Source organism: Venturia canescens, chromosome 2 (genome assembly GCF_019457755.1).
Source record: "Venturia canescens isolate UGA chromosome 2, ASM1945775v1, whole genome shotgun sequence".
NCBI lineage: Eukaryota > Metazoa > Arthropoda > Insecta > Hymenoptera > Ichneumonidae > Venturia > Venturia canescens.
In genome coordinates, this window is record NC_057422.1 from 6,988,797 (window position 1) to 7,012,237 (window position 23,441).

The window sequence follows — 23,441 nt, forward strand, 5'->3', positions numbered from 1 at the left end:
TTGACAATTCTGGATTCGAATATACGTTAGCCTCGATTTACATCTCTCGTGAATTATATGTGATGTGAGTTTAGCCAGCAGCAACAATGCGCCAGTTGCATTGGTAGCTCTCGATAACGTTTATTCGAGAGAGAGAGATCAAGCGACAGAGCGAGGAAAGTGAGCAAGACAAACGCCAATGCGCATAATCCTTCGGAGAGATGAGACAGATTCGATGTAAAGAAGAGATTGCGTAAACAAAACTTGAAAAAAGCTTGCAGCACGTCGCAAAAAAGCTTGAGCTCATAGTATTTGCATGAGAACGATTGGTAGCTTGGAGGAGTGATGATATTGTTGAAAATTTGAGCTCGTGCGAGCGGCTTCGTTCATATACCGAAGCTTGAAGTGCTTTAGGAGCACGAATTCATAGGAAAGCTCTAAAACCGAGATGATTTTGAGTGTATATTGTAATTCTTCAAACTACAAAGGTTAAAAATAAAAATACAATTATAAGATATACGAAAGATGGACGGGAAAAAAATGGAAGAAACTGTAGAGGTTGAAAAATGAATTGTCAGGGAAGCGGACATTTTGGTTGAAGCTCGCTTACGAGGAGACATTCGCAACGGAATTCTCGTGAGTTTCCATCTTTGCAATGATCGTGGAAGCAGAGCTCACGTTTGAGCTTAAATGCCGTAGAAAGTTCCATTCTCTTTTCGACTGTATCCAGATTTCGTTTGATCCGAGTGAGGACCGTCGATCGCCAGTTTCAACGTGCTCGGGTGAATCCTTTCCATTCTGTCCGGGATTCCGTGCTGGCCTCCCCCAGCGTACTGATGTAATTGAGCCCCCTGACGCATCCGTAGCGCTGTGGAAGTCGGTCTCGTCATCGACATCGAATACTCAGTCGGCTTTTTAGGACCCGTCGCTGCTCCTCCTTTCGGTCCGGTTCGGCCCTTAGATCCAACCGCTCTATGAGAGCCCCCTGGCGCCTTAGAACCAGGCCCCGTTTTTCCACCGGATGCTGCTGCCTTCGCCCTGGCCGCGAGCTTCGCTCTAGCTGCGGTCTTGACGTTCGGCAAAGCCTTCTTATTGGGATGCCCGCGTTTTCTTTCGCTCTTCTCGTGTTTGCTGGCCTCGGGAGACGACGACGACGAGTCTTCGACGTCTTCGGGAATCGTCGGTATCCCAAACTCCGGGGTTTCTGTCTATACAGAAAAATAAATATTTCAGGCTCTGAATTATACATTTAAAGGAATTCATCGGCACGAGACAGCCGGCGAACGCTTCGCAACTCGCATGCCGCGATTGTGCAACTTGCAATCTGAAATTTTGATTTTGACGAAGCCTTTTGTACGAACATGTATATACCCACGATTTAAATGGCTTACGGCATGTCCGCGAGAACGGGACTTTACAAGTGAGAATACAAACAGCTGTCGCACCTAATGTAAATCACTGTGTACAATATGCAAGGCTTTCTCTCTCCCTCTCCATCTCCCTCTCTCTCTCTTTTCTCTTAGCTTACACGAAAATCCCTCATTCCCTCGCGCTCTTTCCTCTCCGGAGTGAGCTTAATCCACCCTTCAACTAGCGAGACGCGAATTCAAATTAGCTCGTACATGAGAACGTCATCACTGTCGGAAAGTATTTCGTGTTATTTCTGAATTAACGTGCGAGCCACAATAATGTACTGGATATTTGACCGAGTACACGAACCCTTCAATTGATGAACTATCAAAAGCGAATATTGAGTCAAACGAGTCGAAGCTTTCTGACCGGGATCTCAATGAATTTGGGCGAACTATTTCAAGTTCAACATTTTCTTTCCTCCGACCGCGATCGTACCTTGAGCTCGTTGCGGAGGACTCTCCAAGTCTCCATTCGGAGTGTCTCGGGCTGCATGCTGACGTACATTTTCGGTACGAAAGTGTCCTCGCTGTGGGTGTAGACGGAGGCGAGGGCGAAGTCGAGAGCATCGTTCGGCGCCTTTAATCAATGGAAGGATCAAAAGTACTCCAAATTTCGTTGCAAAATCGATTTTAAGCTCGATTATTAAATCATTCAATAATTTTCATACTTTTTTCCTAACGAGACGTTGATCGTTCCGAATACTGTTGAGAGTGTGATGAGCGAAGAGCCGCTCGTGGGTGTCCACTTTCGTTTTCCAACGTCTGTCAGTGACCGTGACCTTTTTGCCGAGCACCGGACCACGCTTCCAAGCGCCCTCGCTCGAAACATCCGGTATCGGATAGGGATTACGGAACGGTACTTTTTCGGGCATCCGCAATCGCGCTTGTTTTCACTTCGCCTCGATCTTCCAAACGGACCACTCAAATCCCGGCGGTTCTATAAATATAACCACAAAACATCAATCAATTATCAAACGCGCTGAATTCCACGCCGGAAATGGAGAATCGAGCGATCGAAAGTCCTTCGACAATCGAAAAACCAACTGAAATAGAGAAAAAAACAACGAAATCGAAAATGATAAAACGATCGTTAACTTCGTTCAAAGAAATTAATAAAGGCAGAAAAATACACAGGGGTACAAGGACTATGCGTTAAAAATTGCTTATCTTTCCTTATAACGAATGAACGCTTCTTACGAAGTTTATGAAAAACGTACACAATAAGAATAAAGTATATAAGGAAGGTCTGGAAAAAAATTCGAGACGATTGTCTTACTAGTAATAAAGATATATTTAAAGATTCATCGAAATTGGTAAAATGCGAGCACTCGTAACCCCACATTTGCTTATCTCGGGATTTCGTTTCTCCTTGGCTTGGCTCATTCCTGTAATAGCCTTCTGTCTTTTTATTAAAACGTTTTTCTTGATCCATTTTCCTCTGTGCTTTCCCATTGCGCTTTCTGAAGCGATTTTTTACATAAAAAACTACAGTATTTTAGCCAGGGACTAGTGAAATTTGGGGTTCAGTCAGTGATATGGATCTCCGATTGATTAACGGCTCTAACATTAATTTAGAGTGATCATATCTTTAATTAGGAAGTAAATATCGAGCCAATTTAGACACCCATAAAATACGATCCTACGGCATGATCTACCTTAATAAAAAAAAATTGCACCAACAGATCAATCGAAGGAAGAAAAAAATCGAATATTTCAGGTCCCAGGTTGAATGATTTTCAGCAACAAAAAATCTATTCGAACATTCTCCTCAGCAATTCTGTAATGAATTGAAAAGTGCATGAAAAACCTCTGGACATTTGATCCAACCAATGAAAAGAGAAAATTGAAAATGTGCGTTAACTGAAACCGAGGAATTAAGACTACGAGCATGTCAAAATTTGGACTGCAATTGTTCGACGATAAGATCCGACATTGTCTTGAAACAGGCTCCCTAAATAATTGCGTAACAAAGTACGTTCTCATGCCACATAAATACGAGTCTCTCTATACATTCGCGCACATACGCACCTCGCGGGTAGGCCGCACCGCCATTTGATACTTTGCTTCTCCTCCTCAGCCGCACTGATTTATGGCTATAATTTTATGCTCGACTTTACCGAGACAGTGTTTGTTTGCTCTAAATTATGTTCTCGAATCCTCGCATCGGTTGGACCTCGCTCTTTCCACTCTGAATATAAGCAATCTTTCAAAGTCAGCTCGGCGCAAAGAACGCAAATGAAAATACGCTCGCGTGTGACGAAAATTTATCGCGTATTTTTACGAATTTATCAAACAAACTTTACAACGATCGAAACCCTTCGTAAATATACCGAATGATTTTTTCACACCGATTCCCCTAAACCGGGCTACAAATTCCTTCACGAAACACGAACCCCTGATCGATCATCGTTATCCTAAACAAATTTTCTCATCCCCCCTATCAATGCTCACTTTTGACGAGTGATTTTTTCCACTGCTCAATTGAGCTCTCCCACGATTCCGGACCGACGAGCAACTCCGTGTAATTGCGAGTTAATACACACCCGAAACGAACGTAATTGTTTCCATATTACAAACTGATATTTTTATTTTTCAAATAGCTAATATAAATTATCGAAAAGCTCCGGGGGATTGTGTCGCGGGCGTATAAACCTGGCAGTTCGAATCCGCAGTTATAGCCCCGACCGGGAGACGATTTAACTCTCCCCCCGTCCCGTGGACTGCGCATATATATTCACCGATGTACTCTGTGCGTGCATACATAATTACGAGCATCAGTAGTAAACCATATACAGAACGGTGTGAGCGTCCGCGAGCCGGCATAATTAACACGTTAACCGAGAAACTACAATGGCTCGCTGTATAATCGGTAAACCGTAATGAGGCGAACCGAACCCGCTCCTGCGATCGTATATCAAGAGGCTGTATCCGCGTTAAACGCATATGTATGTACTTTGTTCAGCGTCGACCAACCGGGAATTATAAAAACTCGGAGATTGAAAAAACTCGTCGAATAAACCCCCGCACGGCTAGGGCGGCGCTTCGGTTCGTTCAACTGAGTCATGCAAATGTCTTACGAATCGATCTAATCTCCCGAGTGATTTCGATCGTTATTTTTTATTCGCGAGCGATATTTTAAGTTGCCCCGATGCGGAATGCGGAGTTTGCATTCTCCCGTGGAGCTGGACCGTTGTCGCTTGATTGACGCAATGCATTTGTTCATTTCGGTGACACTCGATTGGCTCGAGAATCGAATTAGAGGTTACGTGATTTTTCAACGATCCTCGACGACTCGACAGAGATTTTCATTTTCGCTATAATTTTCTCAAGAGCTCGTTGAAGCTTCGTGATCGTGAGAAGGAGTGAAAAAAAAACATTGCTGGGCTTCGGGAAATCGATGAGGACTCGCAGAAAACTCGAGACGGTCCCTTCAACTCGGGCCAAAGGGTCGAACGGACATTTCTTGATCCGAAGAAAAGCCACTCCGGTGCAGTGTGGCTTTCATTCATAAAATTTTTCATTCACTTTCGAGGAGCAGAGGAAGAGGAAGAGAAAACAGAAAGGAGAGCTCTGTGTACCGGATGCTGGAACGCTTCAATCGCTCCGGGGTTTCCACTCGTTTACACTATAATGTCGACGTATAGTTATAGCCTTTCATCTCAGCCGCGCAAAGCCCGTAACGCTTTACTATAAAAGCTGCTTAGTATCGCCTCTTCTTTGCTCTTTCATTCATGCGAAGTGGACGATAGAAAATTATGAATGAATCATTGATCTCGAAGGATGTCTGGTTTCTCGATGAGTAAAAGAACTAAAAAATCCCTCTGAGCCTCGGATCTCAAGATTAATGAAGCTCTTCTACTCTGACACTCAGCAGCAGTAATTTATGACGTTCCTATTGGCACCTCCCTCGCTCATAAAAATCGTTATACTCGAACAATCAACGATCCAGTCTTTCAGCGAGAAAGTTTGTAAAATTTTTTACAAAATTTAGTAACGTGCTGCATAATTCGAAAAATAATTGACTGCTCCGATCCAGAGTTATTAGGCAAGAGAAATTGCGGACTTTGAGTTTTTGCCTTCCAAAATGGAGGAAGCCGGAAAGTTTCACATTTTAGGCAACGACCCCAAAACTGTTCCCCACTTTTGTTTCAGCAGCAGTAAATTACCAAAAATTTTCAAGTTTCTCAAAAGATCACAAGAATTCTGATTGCCCAATTCAAGATTCGTGCTTGTCGTCTTAAACTATACCATTTGCCACAAAACAAGTGGACCTTCGCCGCACTTTATCGGACGGCCGAACTACTTTAAATAAACAGCCAACTTCAGGGAGTCCAAGAACTCAAATATTTTTATCAACAAACCAACGATCGACAAAACGACAAAATTTGTTGAGTTTTTTCTAAAGAAATTCCTTGAAATTGGCCTGACGGAGCGTTCCATCAATCAATGATTTTGCTAGCCAAGTACCGTTGACCGAGGCTTCGGGTCCAGAGGCTAGTTGCGGGGGGTCGGTGCGACCACACACGAGAAAACATGAAGGTAATGCGATTTGGAGCGAGGAGTGACGGAATAACAACGATGTAACGTCCGATATTAAACCCGCAGTAATTTATGTTAGCACGGTCGTGCATAATGCTGTTTGTACAAAAGCGTCGGTGTCACGTGGCGGCACGTGGCGTATCCCGGTCGCCCTTAATTCGGAGCGTCGCTTCTCACTGCTGGTGCGCTGTTACTTTACCGGTGTATATTGAACTGCGGAGGATACACATGCGTTTCGAAAGCTTGCGGTGTGCCTCGTCGTTTCCTCGACAATATACACGGGACAGACGACGGCGATTCGATTTCGTAGCCACCTTCGACGGGCATGTATTTATGCGCGTTTATCCGGACAAACATATAGGCGAAGCGTGGTTTATGCGTGGGAGATCTTCATTGGCAAAACGCCCCAGTTTCTATTCGCCCATTCGATGTTCATGCATTTGCGATTCGATCCCACCGGCTCGAATACCGTTCGATTTCTCCGTAACGAGAAAATGATGAGTCCTTTTTCGACGATTCACTGCTCGAGGTATCAGTGGGTCATGAGAAAGTTGAATAAGCACCGTTTTCATCGATCTTTTCAATGCTTTTGTCGCTTGAGGATATACGGTCATCGGCTCAAATCGAAGACTCGGCCTCGAACGTATTTCGTTATCTAAAGGAACTCGTCGGATCGAGCATTTGGTTTATCCGCAATCGAATTTCGGAGTCGAGGACTTCCAGCTCTCGAGGAGACAGTCCGGGGGAAAAGGATCGACCGGAAATGCCACGAACACGAGTTTTTTTCCCAAAATCTAAAATGCACGGCTGGAAAAAATGTGGAAAATCGTAAGAGTGAAGTAACATTGCGAATAAACGTTTCGAAGAAATTGCATGTGACGCGATCAGCGAAGGAATTTCGGTCTGCAACGCGTTTTCGTGTTCCCGAGCACGAGTCGATGCGTTCCGGGTTTCCAGTTTCCGCTCATCGTCCCTGGCTTCGTCCCGATGTTGGATTCCCGGTCGATCGAGAGAGCGAATGCGAGATCGAAGGAAACTGGTAAAGACGTCAGGGGGAGGAGAAGGATCCCGAATATTTTCTCCGCCAGATGGGAGCGCCAGAGACGAAGGGAAGTTTGCCGAGGGTTTCGCGAGCTCCGATGTAGGCACAATACGAACGTCGTAAGGGCGAATATCTTCTGCGTCATTGCTCGCCCTCTCGCTATAGAATCATCACGAAGCAAGAGAGCGGGGTTCCTGGCGCGGGCTCCCTTCGCGGACTGTGCCCCTACGAGATGACAGGAGCCAGCCCCATTCCACTGAGCTATATAATATCGGTGTACGTTGAAACAGCGAGAGGAGCGCAGGAGATGACACGCGTAATCGCGTAATCGTGGCGCGTGCTGGAGTTCCGATCGAGGGAGCTTTGGGCCTCCGTGCACACACGGCTGAGCACGTGATGTGCGCTATCCCGGGTGTTGCACGCCCTGAATCAACAGCCCGATCGTACGACGATCTCCGACGTTGTTTCCCTTCCTCTCGGCCTCCATATCTATCTACATCGGTTATAATATCTCTGATCATTTATTACGGATGATTGCGATTCGATCTGTTGGCAAGTGGACAACTAAATCGAGAATTCGGGACGATCTTAAGACGATGTTTGTGTAATTCGATTATTAACCCTCGGGGATTCGGTGCTCCGGTAGCTGAGAGGGACCGAAGTTTGGGAGGAAGATTCATTGGACGTTCGTCGTTCGACCGATCGACGACGCTCGACTCGAGTTCGTCCCCAAATCCGTGTATTTTTCAGTCACAGATTCGGGGAGCAATACGGACAGGGGAAGATGCAAGAGTGCGAAAATATGAGACGCCTTCGCGGTACCCTTGGACCGTGGGTCGCTCGTTTGCTCGCAGTTGGTAACAGCAGAGTGCTGGAATTACTCGAACGAAGTTGGAGTGATTCAGATTACACTAGTTCAGTATTGATGCCCTGGTAAGCCGCGCGTACAGTGGCTGGACCCTGTCTCGAACAGTAGACATTTGCCGGGGTGAAAGCCGCGGCTGAGAGAGTGAAATACACATGCACAAATCGAGCGAGAATCAAGAGGGAGAGAGAGGACGAGCTAACACAAATTCGAGTAAGAGGCGAGGGAGAGAGAAAGAGGAAAAGAGCAGATCGCGAACAGAGAAGGCATGTTGGGCTTCGATGCTGCTTTTGCCTCTGGCTGGCGCTCGCGGCCGCGGGGATAAGCCCTCTCAAACCTAATCCCATAATATCCTGGAGGGAGTGTATAGGCATTGACACCGAAATCGGGCGAGAGCATTCAAATGGACATCGTTCTCACACCCAGGAAATAGAGCGCAGCGGCTCGTATACGTTTCTGTAAATTCGCCGAGCACGAAACACACACAGCGAGCCTGGAACGCGGAATTCTCGTACAAACCAGAGAGCATCGGTTATTTAGGGTCGCAGACAAGATCCAAAACTGGCAGGTCTTGAAGCGAACAATACGAGGGATGATATTGCCAATATTTGGCTTCGTTCTCGTCGAGCATAACTCGTCCGAGAGCGACCGATCCCCCCACAAGCATCACGCGGCCCTTCGCTCGCCCGAAAACTCCACCGGCTGACCGGCCTCGCCATCCAAATTCACCATTTTCCGCGGACTTCTACGCCGCGTGAAAATCTCAACACAATAACAAACTTCCCATGTGCCGGTCAGCCTGCTCCTCCTCCGCGCGTGCAAACTCCCGCTCCACTATATTAGACGCGCTCTTATTACCATTTCAATGCACGAACCTTCCCCGCATAATCTACGATTCTCCCTGCCCCTCCCCGCCCGCCACCACGTGCCTTCTCGACTCTCGTCGAAACCCCTCTCGCTACAGCCGACCCGCAAGAGCGTCTGGCCTCGTTAAATATCATCGTCGCTGTACACTCCCTCGAAGCTAGTTACAGACTTCGCTCGTTTGCTTGATGAAACATTCTAAACTGCCGAGGCCCACGCTTTGTTTTTGAGAATAATTTTACGCGATTCACCACGCCGAGAGGATAAGCGTCGCCAAAATCTCGATGAGTGGACACTCAATCGAATATTTTTACGGTTCAAATACTATTTGTGGCTTTTTGGTACTCGACGCTCGACAAATTCGTGGCAAGCTACGATTATTTAGAGTTCCGATGAAATTTTCTATTCGACTGAGGAAAAGGTGGTTTTTTTTTTAATAAAAAAAACTTAGTTTCAGTCAGAAAAATTGGAGAGATTCGAACTCAGCCTGATTTTTTTGTCAGCGAAGATCGTCGGTCCCATTGAAAGATTCGCGACGTCCGAGGGATCGCATTATTGGGAAATAGGCCAAAATTGGTTCAACATTTTGACGTTGCGATGTGAAACAATGAGATCTCTCGTATACGAGAAATGTCTGGGGCTTTGTAGAGGAGTTTAGACGCGTGGCATCGATGCTTTTATTGGAAACGATTTTCATTGTGGTCGAGGAACATAAAGCCATGAAAGTTCATTGACAATGGACGGAAATATTGGTTCAGCTTTACGTGAAAACGCTCAAACAGGGAAACACGAAATGGCCATGTGGAGACTCATGTTTGTGTATATTTGAATCATTGTGGATAGCGGATCACTCACGAAGTGACGAATCCGACATTTTTTGGCGGCTCGTACACGCTGCAGAATCGAACGGAATTGGGGTGCGGAGTCAACTCACCCCAACGAGACGAGAGAGGTCAAGAATCACCAGGTGAGGCGACACTGTCGAAAACAAACATTCGCTTGTAACTTTTATTAACTTTTCTGTACATCGACAGTGGTGACTCCACGTTGAGTTTGATTAACCCAATTTACTCCGAATTTATGTGGATGACACGAAACTCATTGATCGCAAATGGCAAATTGCAGGAAAATCTTTGGGTGGAAACTTTCGTCACTGGGTGTTTGTTACATATCGCAAAAATACTTTTGATTCGGTTTTCACAAGAATGCGAATAATTTTCATCGAGTTTAGGGTTTTCTTTTAGTTGAAAAATTCTTTTGGTCGTGATTCGATGTTTTCGAGCTCGTGTCAAGCTCGATTTTAACTCGAAGTTTCACGAAAATGGTAAGACCGAAATACATTTGTCATTTGCAGGAATGGTTTGGAGTAAAATAACGTCGAGGTTCAATGGCCAGTAAGTAAAACGAAGATCGAGACTGAATCGAGAGGGAACGAAAGCCATAAAATCTGGCTGGTTATCTTGCCTAATGAATTCGAACTAATCGTCGAATGGCAATCGTGTCTCGCTGGGTCTGCGTATAAAAGTGACGTTTCTGACCCTCGATGTAAAATAACGTGCCCTGCACCCTGCGTGACCAATTTTCAAAGCGAAACAAAACGAGTGGAGGGTTGTCTTCGTGTTTGGCCAGAGGCAATTCTCTCGTTTTTGTAGTGCGACAGGTGGCCCGTGAAATCAGTGCAAGATTCTTCCTTGCTCTCTCTCTCTCTCTCTTTTTTTCTCTCGTAACTGATCGAGCGGCGGCGCGACCCTCGAGCGATGTGGTTCATTACGAAATTAAGTGTATAATAATATGGGAGCCACTGGCGCTGTCGTTGCTCCACTGGGGTGTTGAAAATCGGCGTTGACGAGATTTTTCGGTCCTTCCCACGGCCTCGTGCTGGCAATACCCACGAAAATCTAATTTTTCTTTAAAAAAAGTGAAGTTTTTGAAATTTCGTCGAAAAAGAGTCGAAATCTGCAAATAAATCGTGTCTCGGAGAGCGAACGCTGGCAAATCTGTAATCGTCGCCCAAGATTTGCAAAACGAAAAGCTTCCGCGCCGTTTTGGACACAAAAGTGGGTAACTTTCGGTCCGTGCAGCGCGGAGAACATCGAAATTTTGCGTGGAAAATTCCGAAAGTGTAATTCCCACTGCTATGCATCCTTGATTAATTCCAATGCGCGTAAAATACAATGAGAAATGCGAAGCCCATCGATGGTAAAGTATTAATGAAGAGGATCGAGGAAAACGCGATAGAAGCGTGATTCTTCACAGAACGAAAATGGCCGCGTCAGCACGCCCACGAAAAGGGCATGCGGTTGGTCTATTTTAGCGTTTTCCGTTTGTTTCCATTTAAATGGTAATCGAGTTCACGAGATATAATTGTATTTGCACGTAAGCCGGGTTTGGCTCCGGCGCCGGATCTCTCCGTCTCTTTTTATCCTCTCTCCATCCCTTCCAAAGAGAGAAGATCTCGCTATTGTTCGCCATTGTTCTGCGCTGCCGAGCCCAGTTCGAGCAATCCTCTCGGCACCAGTGTTTCAGCTATTTCCACACTCGCTCGTCGGTGGCCCCGAAAATCTGAGGTTTCGAGCTCCGCGCGACGCACCGTAATTCGTATTGTTTATTAAAAATCATGGGAAACGTCGAGGCCTCGAATTTTTCAGGGTTTTCGAGTTTTTCGAACCTCTCGAAAGGGGGCAACTCCGGAATTGAAAAAGCCAAAAACGATCGGCGATAACCGGGCGAATAAGCTTTTCACTCGCAGCCTGGAGCGCTGCTACGGCGAGACTTTCCCTCGTCGCTGACGCAACGACCATCGCGAATAACAATTAATATTAATTTCTTCATTGCTCAGTAATGACTGAGTCAAAAACAAGCCCTCTCGAGTTTCCACCAGTCCACAGAGAACGTCTTGAGCACAATAATTCATTACGGAATAAAACCCCTAAGTCGCGAGGGTAATTATAGGTGGGAAATTCAACGAAGGGTAAGAGGCTTTTCCCTCCGAGTTTGGTTTTCGGTTCGTGAAACGCATTGTTAAACATTGCACGATGCTGCTGAGGAGAGAGTCGTTCAGTCGAGTTGAAACACCGCGCGAGCCGGCTTGTGGCCGCTCTCCTTCTCTCCTCGCCTCCCGTACACCAAATACGTTTGCCGTTGGGCTTTCAACCGTACTATTCCACAGAGGGAATGATTTTCGCAGCCCTCGCCCATAAACTTTACACGCACAACGTGAATTCCATGTGGAGTCAAACTTTCATCGTCGATTTATATTTCGTTATCAATCAACCGCGATGAAAATCATTTTTTCGATAGCGAATTCGCGTTTTTTTAATAACGAAATGAAATCAATTGATCGAGTTGAGTCATTTTTTACATGGCGAGTCTCTCGATCAATGTCCTCACAATAATTCACCAAAGTTTCGAAAAGTTCTCAAATTTCGTGGAACGACTGTCGGGAAACTCAAAATAACAAACGTTCTTTCAGTATTTTGCTAACAAATCCTTTCAAAACTTTTTGTCAATGTTCGGGAGTTTCGTGTACATGCAGACGAGAAAATCAGAGAAGCGTTCCCGAGGCATCGAGAGGAGAAACGCCGATGTCAACTCCTCCGAGGAACGTTATTTCTTTAATTCATTGAACCAGTTCAAACGGAAGTACTTATTCTCGCACAAACATAAAAATACGCTAACCTGGGATTCTTTGTGACGCTGCGAAGTTTGCAACGTCGGAGTCCAACGAAATGATCTAAAAAAAGGCCTCAAATAATTCCAGCAATTCTCCAATTTCGTTCTCTGCCGAATTCCAGCAATTCTACAAATCTTTTTTCCTTCATTTCGTTGGACTCGAACGTTGGGAACTTCAGCGTCGTGGGTTCTTTGATAAACGACGGTAGAATCGCGTCGTGACGCAGGTTTGTCTCGACCGGAGTATCCTAAAAGTTTTTAAACGCACTTCTGCATTTCCTGACAAGGAAACTTGAGTTTACCCCGTAATATAAAACGAACTATTTCTTGATTAAAAGAGGTTACGCCTCGCGTGGAGCGCCCCGTAGACCAAATACGTGGGTGACCTACGGACACATTCGGATTCGCGTTTCGTATTTGAGCTGACAATGAAAAAGGTCGGACCGTCGAAATCGGGCATGCGAATCGGAGGAATTACGACCTTTTGCTTCCCAATCCTCGGAGTACGAGCGCGTTGTACAATTCCGAGTGTAAAGGGAATACACGCTCGTGTTTTTGTTCGCGCTGGAGGACCGTGCACACGAAGAGAGTCAGAGAATACGGCGAATTTTGGCTGCCTCGCGATCCACCCCCTTGCAACGAATGTTTCTCGCGCGCCCTCTCTCTCCCTCATACATATTCATCAAACGCTAATTAATCATCGCCAGCGAAGCCGTAGAGAAGCGCTCCACCCTCCAGGAACAGCAGCAAGGCACACGAAATCTCTCTCTTGCTCTCTCCCTCTCTCTTCTTAGCCTTCTCTCACTCGAGCTCGAGCTCGAAAAATGTACAAATTCTCTCCGGAGCGTCCGGAGCAAGGAGCCATGAGACCGTTCCGTGCAAAGTCGGTCCGGAACGCCACAGCATGGATCGAGGGACCTCGTCGTTCCTTCTGATCGGAGCAGTACTCTAAGATTTTGACATTTCGTTGTTGTTCGAAAACCTCCGAATTAGTGAGCAACTCCCAATTTTTCGACGACCCGTGGACAAAAAATCGTCCAAATGGAAGAGGTTTGCTTCGTTAAGCTCGTGCATGAAAATATGCCAAAAATGCCTCCCGGGTTCGAATCGTAATTGTGCGTAATCCGATTTGTCGAGTCAAAGAAACTTCGGGGCCCGTGAATCGCACCTTCGCGAACGAAAGAGATCGAAGCACTTGCTCTCGCCCTCCAAGTTTCACACAAGCGCAAATATACGGAGAGGAGAGAAGCGTATAATTAGGTATCGTTTATTTTACACCCAAGCCGCTTAGGGGTGACGCGGGACTCGGCCAGCCTCGTAATGCTCACCACAGGGGTTTTCGACTCTCTCTCTCTCTCTCTCTCTCGTGCTCTCCCTCCTTTCTTTTCGTCCAGAGCCCCGGGTCGTTTGAGACCGGCTCGTTTTCCCTCTTTCTCTCTCCCCTCGCCCCTTAATCGAGATACTTTCTCCGTCTCTGTTTCGCGGAGTAGAGAAAAGGGCGAGGGATAGCGACACGCAGTGGTGGCAAACACTCGCTCATAGAACGCTTCACTGGTAATGCGATGCGATCATCGCCACCCCATCGTCCATTGATATTATACAACGACCAAATGGGGTGGTAAAATAAGGGGGTTTAGATTTCATATTCCGTGCTCATTTTACATTTGCCTCGCTGCGCGATCCGCATCCAGGGTAAACTTATTTTACATTGACCCTTTTCCGCGCCGATTATTCGTCAGGTCGTTACGCGACGAAAGTATTCAAGGTGAGTGCTGGACACGTGGATGGAAGGTGGACGGAAGATCGAATTCCCAGAAACTCTATTTTCATTCAAAATTTTGAGGCAATCAACATTCTTTCTTTTTCACACTAATTTTTTTAAGACTCGGGCCTTGCGGAATGAACCTTTGCGATTATTTCGAAGGAATTTTAACAGGGAGCTTTAAATTCCGACTCCGCATCGAATTCGAGCTCGCGCATTTTAAGGGCGGGGTTACGTTGATTCGGTAAAAAAAATTTAAGAATTCTTTTAGACGTTACAGATCATACAAATTTGTTTTATTGATTGTTAATATAGAATACGTGATCAAGATTTCCTGAATTTTTATAACTCTGATATCAATACTCGACGGTAGCAGAAGCACTTCGGAAAAAAAGTTGTCCACCCGCGAACAGCGTGAATCCAAATTTTGAAATTTGGCAGGTGTCCGCGAGAGCTTTTTTACAATTTCTCATAACTATTAATTTTACAGGTTCATTTCCAAGACGGAAATCAGTCTTTTCACTTCCAAGTGTCACAAATAATAATGCAAAAAATTGAAAAAAAACATCCTCTCATTTGTCAATTGTTTAAGGCATTGTGTAAGGATCGGTCGAGCAGATTTCGATTTACATTTGTAACGAGAAATTGAAACAAGAGTTCTGGCCTAAGAGTAAGTTTAGTGAGTAATTCGGATAAAGTGTTTTTCTACGACACATTTTCCCCTCTCAAGATTTTGAAGTGTCGAGAGAGGTGTTTCAATCAAGGCAGTTGGAATCGAACGCTTGAACGAATAGGTCCGATATTAGGGAAAAGGACCATTCGAGGCAAAAGACAAACGAAAGATAAGTCTTCTTCCTCCTGATAATTATTGCGAACTATACCAGAACAAAACATGTAAATAAATTTCGTTCGATCTTTTAAAACAATTGAATTTTTTCTTGTAACAACCCTAAAATAAAAAATAAAAAAAAAACAAAACATTACACATTGTTCCACCGCGATCGACAACTTATTTCCGAAGTGCTTCTCAAGATTTGCTACCATCGAGTTAAAGAGGGTGGATAACGAAATAAAAATAATAAGAATTTGATTAAATTTGGTAATAACATTTTCTGGCATCAAGTATACAAATACAATTTTTTACAAATTTTTTTACCACATGGTTATCGAATGATTGAGCGTTAAATCGAACTCCTTATGCACGAGATGCATAACTGTATGTATGTAAACTCTATGCTTATACACGTGAACTTTAGTGCGTTCAATTACTCGAGTCTTTAGAAATCTAAAAAATATATTTAGTCTTATATATTTTTAGACAATACATTTACCAAATTTTATGAAATTCTCATTATTTTGAAATTCTTAATATTTTTAACACGCTTTAGCGTGGCAACATTGCATCGTCGCGATCGACCCTCCTTAATTACTGATGTTCGCTTTTAAAAAATAGAGGAAATATTGTTCAAATATTATAACATTATGTGACAACCAATAAATAAATTTGCCATTGCCTGCGGCGTCTAAAGAAATTCTTAAAATTGGGCCTTTTTTCCACCGGATAGACGTTGTACCCCGCCCTTAAAGGAACGAGCCGCTCTCCCTTGTTCGCAGAAGCTTTCCTTTCTTCGTCGTTTTATTTTGTGTACAAAGAACGTCCGACGCCCACAAGGAGGAAGATACGGAGGTAGGAAGATAATGTAGAAAAGTAGAGAGGAGAAAAGAGCAACCCTAATGTGGACCAGGAACAGGACAGATGCGGGGGGTCCGGTCGCGAGTCGTTTATAGTGGGAGAGAGACTCGAGTCACCCTTCGCGTCAACACAGTAGGTGTTGGCAAACCGTCTAAATGCCCCCGGAGGGGCTCTTCGCTGTTTTTTGTCGTTCGTATTTTCCTCCTCTTTTTTTTATCTGTACTTCGAATGTATGCATTATGCTTACGGGGGCAAACTTGACTTTTCTGTACGCCGTAGAACGTCGCGTTTATTTATTTTCATTTTTTTTCATCGCATTATATAGCGTCGAGACGCGAAGTGACGTTTGGGTGTCGTAAAGAAAATGTTGCGAGTCGAGTCATGCGTAAAATAAGTCTGCTGCCGGTTTATGAGGCGCGGCAATAAATTTAGTCATTATCTCTCCTCCTCGTGCTCTCCGCGGCGGCGCTTCAAGTTTTCGAGACGACGCTACGATCTGCCCGCGCGGTTGTAATAAAATCCGGAAACTTGTTCGATTCATTTTCGTTACTCGCGACGCTTGACGCGTACGAAAACGCTGGGGATGGAAAATAACTCAGTTTTTCTCCGCCGACCCGAGGGCCGTCCCTTCGAAAACTCACTCGAGCCCAACGACCAAACGATCATCGAAAATCCATCGAATTCGTTAAAACTTCGAGTACTGAGAAAAACACTTCGCTACCCGCGCCCAACTCTCTCACATCGAACGCTCGATCCCCATAAAAAGCACGTACATTCGGCGTCACAGGTATCCAATCGAATGGTCCATGTGTTTTGACTGCGAACCATCAAATCGCAACACCGGCAGATTGCGCGGTGACAAATGAGCGGCCAACCCGCAGGGATAACGCGCGCGCGTCCTATGCATCCCATCGGAAGACATATGGCCCCATAAAAAAGAGATACAAGAGAGTACGACCCCCGGGTTACTGCAGTAACACCATCCCGTCGATCCGATATTAATGGAGACCAAACACCGCACATTTTGTCTGTCGTCCCGCACCCAGACTTGTCCCCAGAGTGTGTACACACCCGGAGACCTCTGCGGACATTTCCTCCGCCGGTATTATCCTGCACGCGAGATCATATTATGTTTGTACACTCCCACTTTTGCACAATGAAATGATCTATGGCTCGTGAAACATCGATCGATCCGACCGCACTCAAATCGTTCCTCGTGCCTTTCGTCCCCAGTCTTTCTTCGGAGGGTTGGTTGAGTTGAAAAAAATTTGACACTGCACGGAATATTTGCGCTGGTTTTCTCGGTTTTTTTAAAATTTTTCGACGTGCTCAATTTCGAAGAGGCGTTTGTGGATTTCGTTTTTATTATTTTTTATTTTACGACGGTTTTTGGTGCTTCGAAGCGCTTCGGAGAGTTTTGACAGGCTCGTGAATTCGGGGAATTATTGAAATGTTGACGTTTTTTTTGCTGCTTTCCGAAAAAATGTGTGCCTCGTCAATGTCGAGAGTTTGTCTCGGTCGTCGTTCGTGCCTCGTCACGATTCCTCCGAAGTATTCAAACTCGGAAGATTTTTTTGAAAGATCGGCATCCCCGAATATTTACTCGGAATGCCGCAGCGTGAATTGTACGATTTTGTAGAAGCTTCCGACGCGTCGATTCGGGAATGTCGAATTCGCTACTCGAGACTCGAATATTCTCGTGACGCTGCAGCCACGTTGGATTTTTATTATTTTTTATTTGAACTCGACGAGAAAGGCGAGCTGCTTGATCCCTGAAGGAACGTACGTGGAGGCAGTTGTCTGATAATAATCAACGTTTGGGCGAGTAATCGAGACACTCGGGGAGAGTGGAAAACAAGTTGGAATGGGATTTGTTCGACCCTCGTCCGTCGGGACGTCCGTCGTCAGTCGCGATTACGCGTGCAGGGGCAATAGAATTTTTGGAAAAGTTGGCGCGATGTGTTGCGGGAAGGAGAACATGAAATTTGCTGGAGGATCAAAGCAGCGAGCGCGGGGACGGCTTCTACCTCGGGGCACTGACGTATTACCCGGAAATCTGAATCGACAGCAAACACGAGCAATTCCGGTGCCTGCAGAAGCTTTGATCCTCTTATCTGTATTAGGGTGCGAAGAAACTGTTTCTTAGAATGAAAATTGTTCGGGACGACGAAATAACGCGGCGTAATCGTGCGTGTTCGATTTCCACAAAAACCTCGTGTCGTTTCGATCGATTGTCGCTTAGAGTTAAACACTTATTAATCTAAAATACCTGTTTCGAGTGTCGACCGTTGAATTCCGAATGCGAAAGGGTTCGCTTGCTTGTTTCGGATACATGTGGGACCCTGAAATTCGGAGGGAAGTTTCGTTTCCTTGGTAACTCGAGGAGACCGGGCGTTCGTACCTAAACAGAGGTCAAAACCGCGTTATGTCAATATTACAGCCCTATAATTGAGAGAAATTGGAACTTGGAAGCGCCATCTACGATTTAACGGAAAAAAAAGTCATTCGAGGGTATACCGACCGTAGTTAACTACCGACACTTGGTACGTCGGTATGAGCGATTTCTACGTTACCGACTGACGGTTGAGCGACGACGAGCTCGAACCGGAGAAGGGCATTTGGGTATTATTGTGTATCGAATTTGTTTCGGTCTTCGCGGTTATTGATTAGTTTACTTATTTACTTGGCCTTGAACGAAACGGTCCAAGTCGAAAGAGTGTTGACAAAAATTCCTCGGTCGATGGTCGTTCTCAACGTAAAAATGATCGAATTGAATCGCCGCGAATCTTCGGATTTGATAAATTTACTTTCTGCTTTGAAATATATGCGACGAATTTATTCATTCGTTTCCTTACGTGTGACGTACGCACATTCCTGGAAACGACAAAAACTACTTGAAGAAGCTCTGAAAACCACGGAAACGAAGCTCAACGTTGCGACACATTTCTTTGACTTCCTGGATTCGAACGCTACCTTGTTCGTGAAAATTCTGTCAACACGCGCGATAATGTTTATCATGCGATCCGCTCGAATACTAATTTGGAAGGGAAATAATTTGACAATATTCCGAATTTAAAATCGCGATGCAACGATCACCTTCGATGATTAGATTAAGAGCACGTTCATCGTATTTACGTTTTTTCGGTAATCAAAGGTGGGGCAAGTTAATGGGCAGTTAAAGTTCGAGAAAAATGGAACGAAACATCTCAGTTTTAATTGTGCAGGGGTCGAATCCGTTGAGACTTTTCCAGGCGACTTAACTTTTTTGAACTCTCCGGTAACTCTCCTGATCGATAAATCGACGATAAAAAAAGTCATGATCGACCTTGCTGTAGAGAAAAAATGGGGTGAGAGCAGATTATTAGACGCGACGAATTTTCTTGCTTTCCTGCTCTTGAGTTACGTCTTGTGGACAATACTGCGATGGTGGCATACAAAGAAAAAGTATTGGAAATATTTTGACGATATTCCTGGACCACTCGGCTTACCATTGATCGGTAATATCGTCGAACTGAACGTTGATCATGACGGTAAGTTCGATTAATTTATTTTTTTCCGATTATTTAAATAATACAAAATCAAGTTTTCGATTAATCGAAACTGTGTTTTTCATTTGTACATTTTTTTAATGAGAAAAAATTAATAAACGTTCGGGGAAAAAAAATAATGTTTCCGCCCGGGATCGAACCGGGGGCCTTCCGCGTGTTAGGCGGATGTGATAACCACTACACCACGGAAACGTTGCGTGACAGAATTTAATTCAATTTTCGTCATAAGGTCTTTAGCATCAGCCCTTTTACTCTAAAATAATTTGTTGTTGTCGAAAAAATGCTGTTTTTCAATACTTTCGATCCAGGACTTTAAATTACATGAATTTTCAGTCGAAATCTATAAATTCTTCGCAAGCTCCTCAAATTCATTCCTTAATTTCTGACTCGAAATCCACTTTACACGAGTTTTGGGCACGTGTACAATCCGGTGAAAAAAAATGTACCAATAAAATGATCGCAGAGCGAAAACTTCGTTATTTTTGGCTCTCTAGGATTATCAACACTCCAATTAGCACTGCGAAATGTGCTTTTTTCTCATTCAATGTTTCGGGGAATTTTCGATATGCAAATATTCCAGTTTTCGAATGAATTATTATGGGTTAAATTTGACATCGTTCTTTTAGTAAATCGTACAATTTCGACTCGTTCTAGAGCTCTACCAGCGACTTTTTGGCCTGATAATGCTGTGGGGGTACCGGGAAGGGATAAACAAAGCATGGGGCGGCTGGACTCCCTACGTATTTCTGAGTAAAGCCGAAACCGTTGAAGCCGTTTTGAACAACAGTCGTCACATCGATAAAAGTTCAGATTACAAATTTTTGCATCCATGGTTGGGTACAGGACTCTTGACATCTTCTGGTAAGAATTAGAACGAAACGGCCGCAAGAGGGAAGCACTTGATTGTCGCAACGGTTTTTGGTGCACTTGTTCGCGGAATCGCTTCGAAACTGTTGTATTAGCACAATTTCAATAATGAGAAAAAAATACAGGAAAAAAGTGGTACCATCGACGAAAGATCCTAACCCCGAGCTTCCACTTCAGTATTTTGGACGATTTTCTCGATGTTTTTTGCGAACAAACGGAGACGTTAATCGAGAGACTGTCTTCGGAGGTCGATCAAGGTGCTTTCAACATTTTCCCGTACGTGACGCTGTGTACACTTGACATAATCTGCGGTAAAGATCACAATTCAACGTCTTTGTTCGTAAATAGAAAGAATATTAATCGAAAACACGTCCGATCAAAATTCCTATCGATGTTTACAGAAACAGCAATGGGACGACCAATTCACGCACAAAAACACAGCGATAGCGAATACGTTCGAGCTGTTTACGAGTAAGTCACGTCCCGTGTTTTGTCACACCGTCTCAACCTAAATTCTGACGAAATATTATCCGTCCATTTTTCCTCAATTCGCATCGTTCAAAGTCCTCTGATTCCTCTTCGTATTCGACTTCGTGTCCAAAGCTTTCTCCCTCGTACAAAGACTTTTTGATGCAGTTCGTTTCTACGAAAGGGAAGATTGCCTTGCGAAGAAAATAAATAAAAACAAAATTGACCTCGAAATCTCCACGAGCGTTCGAGTGTAAAGAAATTTCTACATTTCAAAGAATCGACTCGCTTTGTACGTTTATGAGAATAAGGAGGAATGTTTATTTTCGAAATTTTTTATACACTTTTCTCGTTTATTATTTCAATTGTTTTACGCCGTTTGTATTAAACTTCTCGAATAGCGCACAGAATTATTTTGTTCCGAAGTTGATAAGTCACGAACGTTGTCTTTGTTTATAAACATTAGTCAGTGAGATCGTGAGAATGTGTATTTATTTTCTGTTATAACTTTCATTTTATAAGTCACGTAGCACAGAAAGATGAAATATTTTAGATAAGAACGCAACGCATTTTCCAAAAACATCGCCAATTTTTTCCTCTCGCTAAAAATATTTAAATATCCCCATTCACACCAAGTTTCGAACAAAAAATGCTTTCTCACCGAAAATGTGTTGAACAGAATCGGAAACATAATTCACACGAGACAAGCGATATTTTTGTATCGTCCCGACTGCTTGTTCCGTTTGACATCCCTCTACAAAAGACATCAAGAGTGCGTTAAGGTTCTGCACAACTTTTCCTACAAGGTAAGAAAACATTTTCGACGATTTATTTTCGTTACGGGGCTCTAAAAATGAGGTTTTAATATTTCCATTCATTATGTTACGTAAGGTCATTGCTGAGAGACGAGTGGAAATAGAAAGGGAAAAAACAAACTTGCACGCGGACGGTCGTAAGTGTAGCAATGATTAGCAAAATTTAACGTTTAAGTTTCTATCGAAAAAATTAAAAAAAAAGAAAAACGTAATTGACAGAATTAGTGGATGAAGCAACGGGCACGAAAAATCGTCTTGCATTTTTGGATCTTCTAATTGAGGCGTCAAAAAATGGTACGGTATTGTCGAACGATGACATACGAGAGGAAGTTGACACTTTCATGTTCGAGGTATAACAAAAAACACTTGTTATAATGGGATTAATCAGTTCTCAAATAATATCAACGAAATAATAATAATAATAATGCGAAGGGTCACGATACGACGTCGTCCGCAGTTTCTTGGACGCTATATCTGCTCGGATGTCACCCGGAATATCAGGTAACACACTTCGCGAGACGCAGTAATGACACAATGAGCGAGTCTTTGTGCTGGTGTTCTATTTATATTCACTATCGCTATTTCCGCCGCAGGAAAAAATCGTCGAAGAGCTCGATGAAATTTTCGAGGGCGATCGTGAGCGTCGTCCCACCATGAGAGACTTGAAAAACATGAAATATCTCGAAAAATGTATCAAAGAAGCTCTGCGTTTGTATCCCAGTGTTCCTTTCATTGCGCGGAGAATCTCCGAGCGAGTGAAAATAGGTTATTATTTTATGTCTCCGATTTATGCCCGAAAATAGCTCGGACATAACCTCCAAAATATCCTCGCAGTATTATTGCTTGCCACTTTGTACGTTAAAAGTTCATAAAATAAGAGAAAAACGATGAACGCGACGTTTAAATTTAATTCTCACAACTACTATCTGCAGGTAAACACGTAGTGCCTGAAGGAACGACCGCCATAATAACCGTGCCAATTTTGCATCGGGATGCCAAAGTTTATCGGAATCCCGACAAATTTGATCCCGAGCGTTTTTCACCAGAAAACTCAACGGGGCGCCACCCTTATGCTTACATTCCTTTCAGCGCTGGGCCACGAAATTGTATCGGTAAATTGAATAATGGATTTTCCCATTTCCAATGAATCATCGATTACTGTTGGAATATAATTTTTTAAATCATTCTCGTTCATTTTTCACTGAATCTATTCGTGATTCATTATTATATTCCTTGCGAAATCTCTTCGAATATTATGCGACCTGAAAACGTTTCGTCGAACGAAAAGAAAAAAAAAAAAAAACTAAAAGTATGAATCACAGGTCAGAAATTCGCTATGATGGAGGAAAAAGTGATGATATCGGGAGTTCTACGAAAATACAAAATAACGGCAGCTGAGCGTCGTGAAGATGTGAGAATCGCAGCTGAGCTTGTTATACGACCAACGAATGGCCTCAAATTGACGCTAACTCGGCGAAAGTAGTGTTATTTAGTGAGCAATTGTGTTTTCAAAAAATCTTGGTACCCTACATTAGCTCATATTTATCTCTCTAGTGTATTGTTATGAGTGTTTTGCGCGACAACTTTTTAGATCGTGTTAAGCTGTGTTAGTTCGTGTTCACCGCAAGAATTTTATGTGCAATCATGTTTTCCTTTCACTGCTCTCTCACAGTGTAACTGCGAAATAGAAACGAGCACTTATACTAGTTAATTAATGCATGGAAGTTTCCCGAAATTATCGAAGAAGCTGTAATTTAAAAGGAATTTTGTTTTTTTTTGTTTTTTTTTCTCATAAATTCATCACTACAAAAGAAAATGTTTTATTAGAAAACCATAAATTTAATAAAATGACACGATTTTTATTCCTCCATTATATTTTTACAGTGTTCATTTATTCACTCGCCTCCGGTTAAAA

General features: G+C 43.8%; 2 protein-coding genes and 1 non-coding gene across 5 annotated transcripts; 1 reads left to right on the forward strand and 2 right to left on the reverse strand.

Moving 5' to 3' along the window:
• Positions 1-428: 428 nt before the first annotated feature.
• Positions 429-18,628, reverse strand: LOC122406021 (uncharacterized). Its single transcript, XM_043411173.1, has 5 exons — positions 18,512-18,628; positions 18,098-18,229; positions 2,060-2,328; positions 1,828-1,968; positions 429-1,187 (listed from the first exon to the last, which is right to left on the reverse strand). Exons 3-5 carry the CDS (start codon positions 2,261-2,263, stop codon positions 666-668), a joined length of 867 nt encoding a protein of 288 aa, XP_043267108.1. The 5' UTR covers positions 2,264-2,328; positions 18,098-18,229; positions 18,512-18,628; the 3' UTR covers positions 429-665.
• On the forward strand, positions 18,519-23,399 carry Cyp4c3 (Cytochrome P450 4c3). Of its 3 annotated transcripts, none has more exons than XM_043411172.1 (11): positions 18,521-19,358; positions 20,031-20,237; positions 20,369-20,554; positions 20,645-20,714; positions 21,391-21,517; positions 21,603-21,663; positions 21,746-21,876; positions 21,959-22,027; positions 22,120-22,291; positions 22,459-22,638; positions 22,837-22,973. In XM_043411172.1, exons 1-11 carry the CDS (start codon positions 19,145-19,147, stop codon positions 22,839-22,841), a joined length of 1,422 nt encoding a protein of 473 aa, XP_043267107.1. In that variant the 5' UTR covers positions 18,521-19,144; the 3' UTR covers positions 22,842-22,973. The 3 variants fall into 3 exon arrangements, 2 of the variants coding, with proteins under 2 accessions (XP_043267107.1, XP_043267106.1); XM_043411171.1 differs by having other exon boundaries at positions 18,524-19,358; positions 22,849-23,399; XR_006259867.1 differs by lacking the exon at positions 22,837-22,973 and having other exon boundaries at positions 18,519-19,358; positions 22,120-22,379; positions 22,459-22,594.
• Positions 19,496-19,568, reverse strand: TRNAV-AAC (transfer RNA valine (anticodon AAC)). Its single transcript has one exon. It is a non-coding gene; the product is annotated as a tRNA-Val (tRNA).
• Positions 23,400-23,441: the final 42 nt, after the last annotated feature.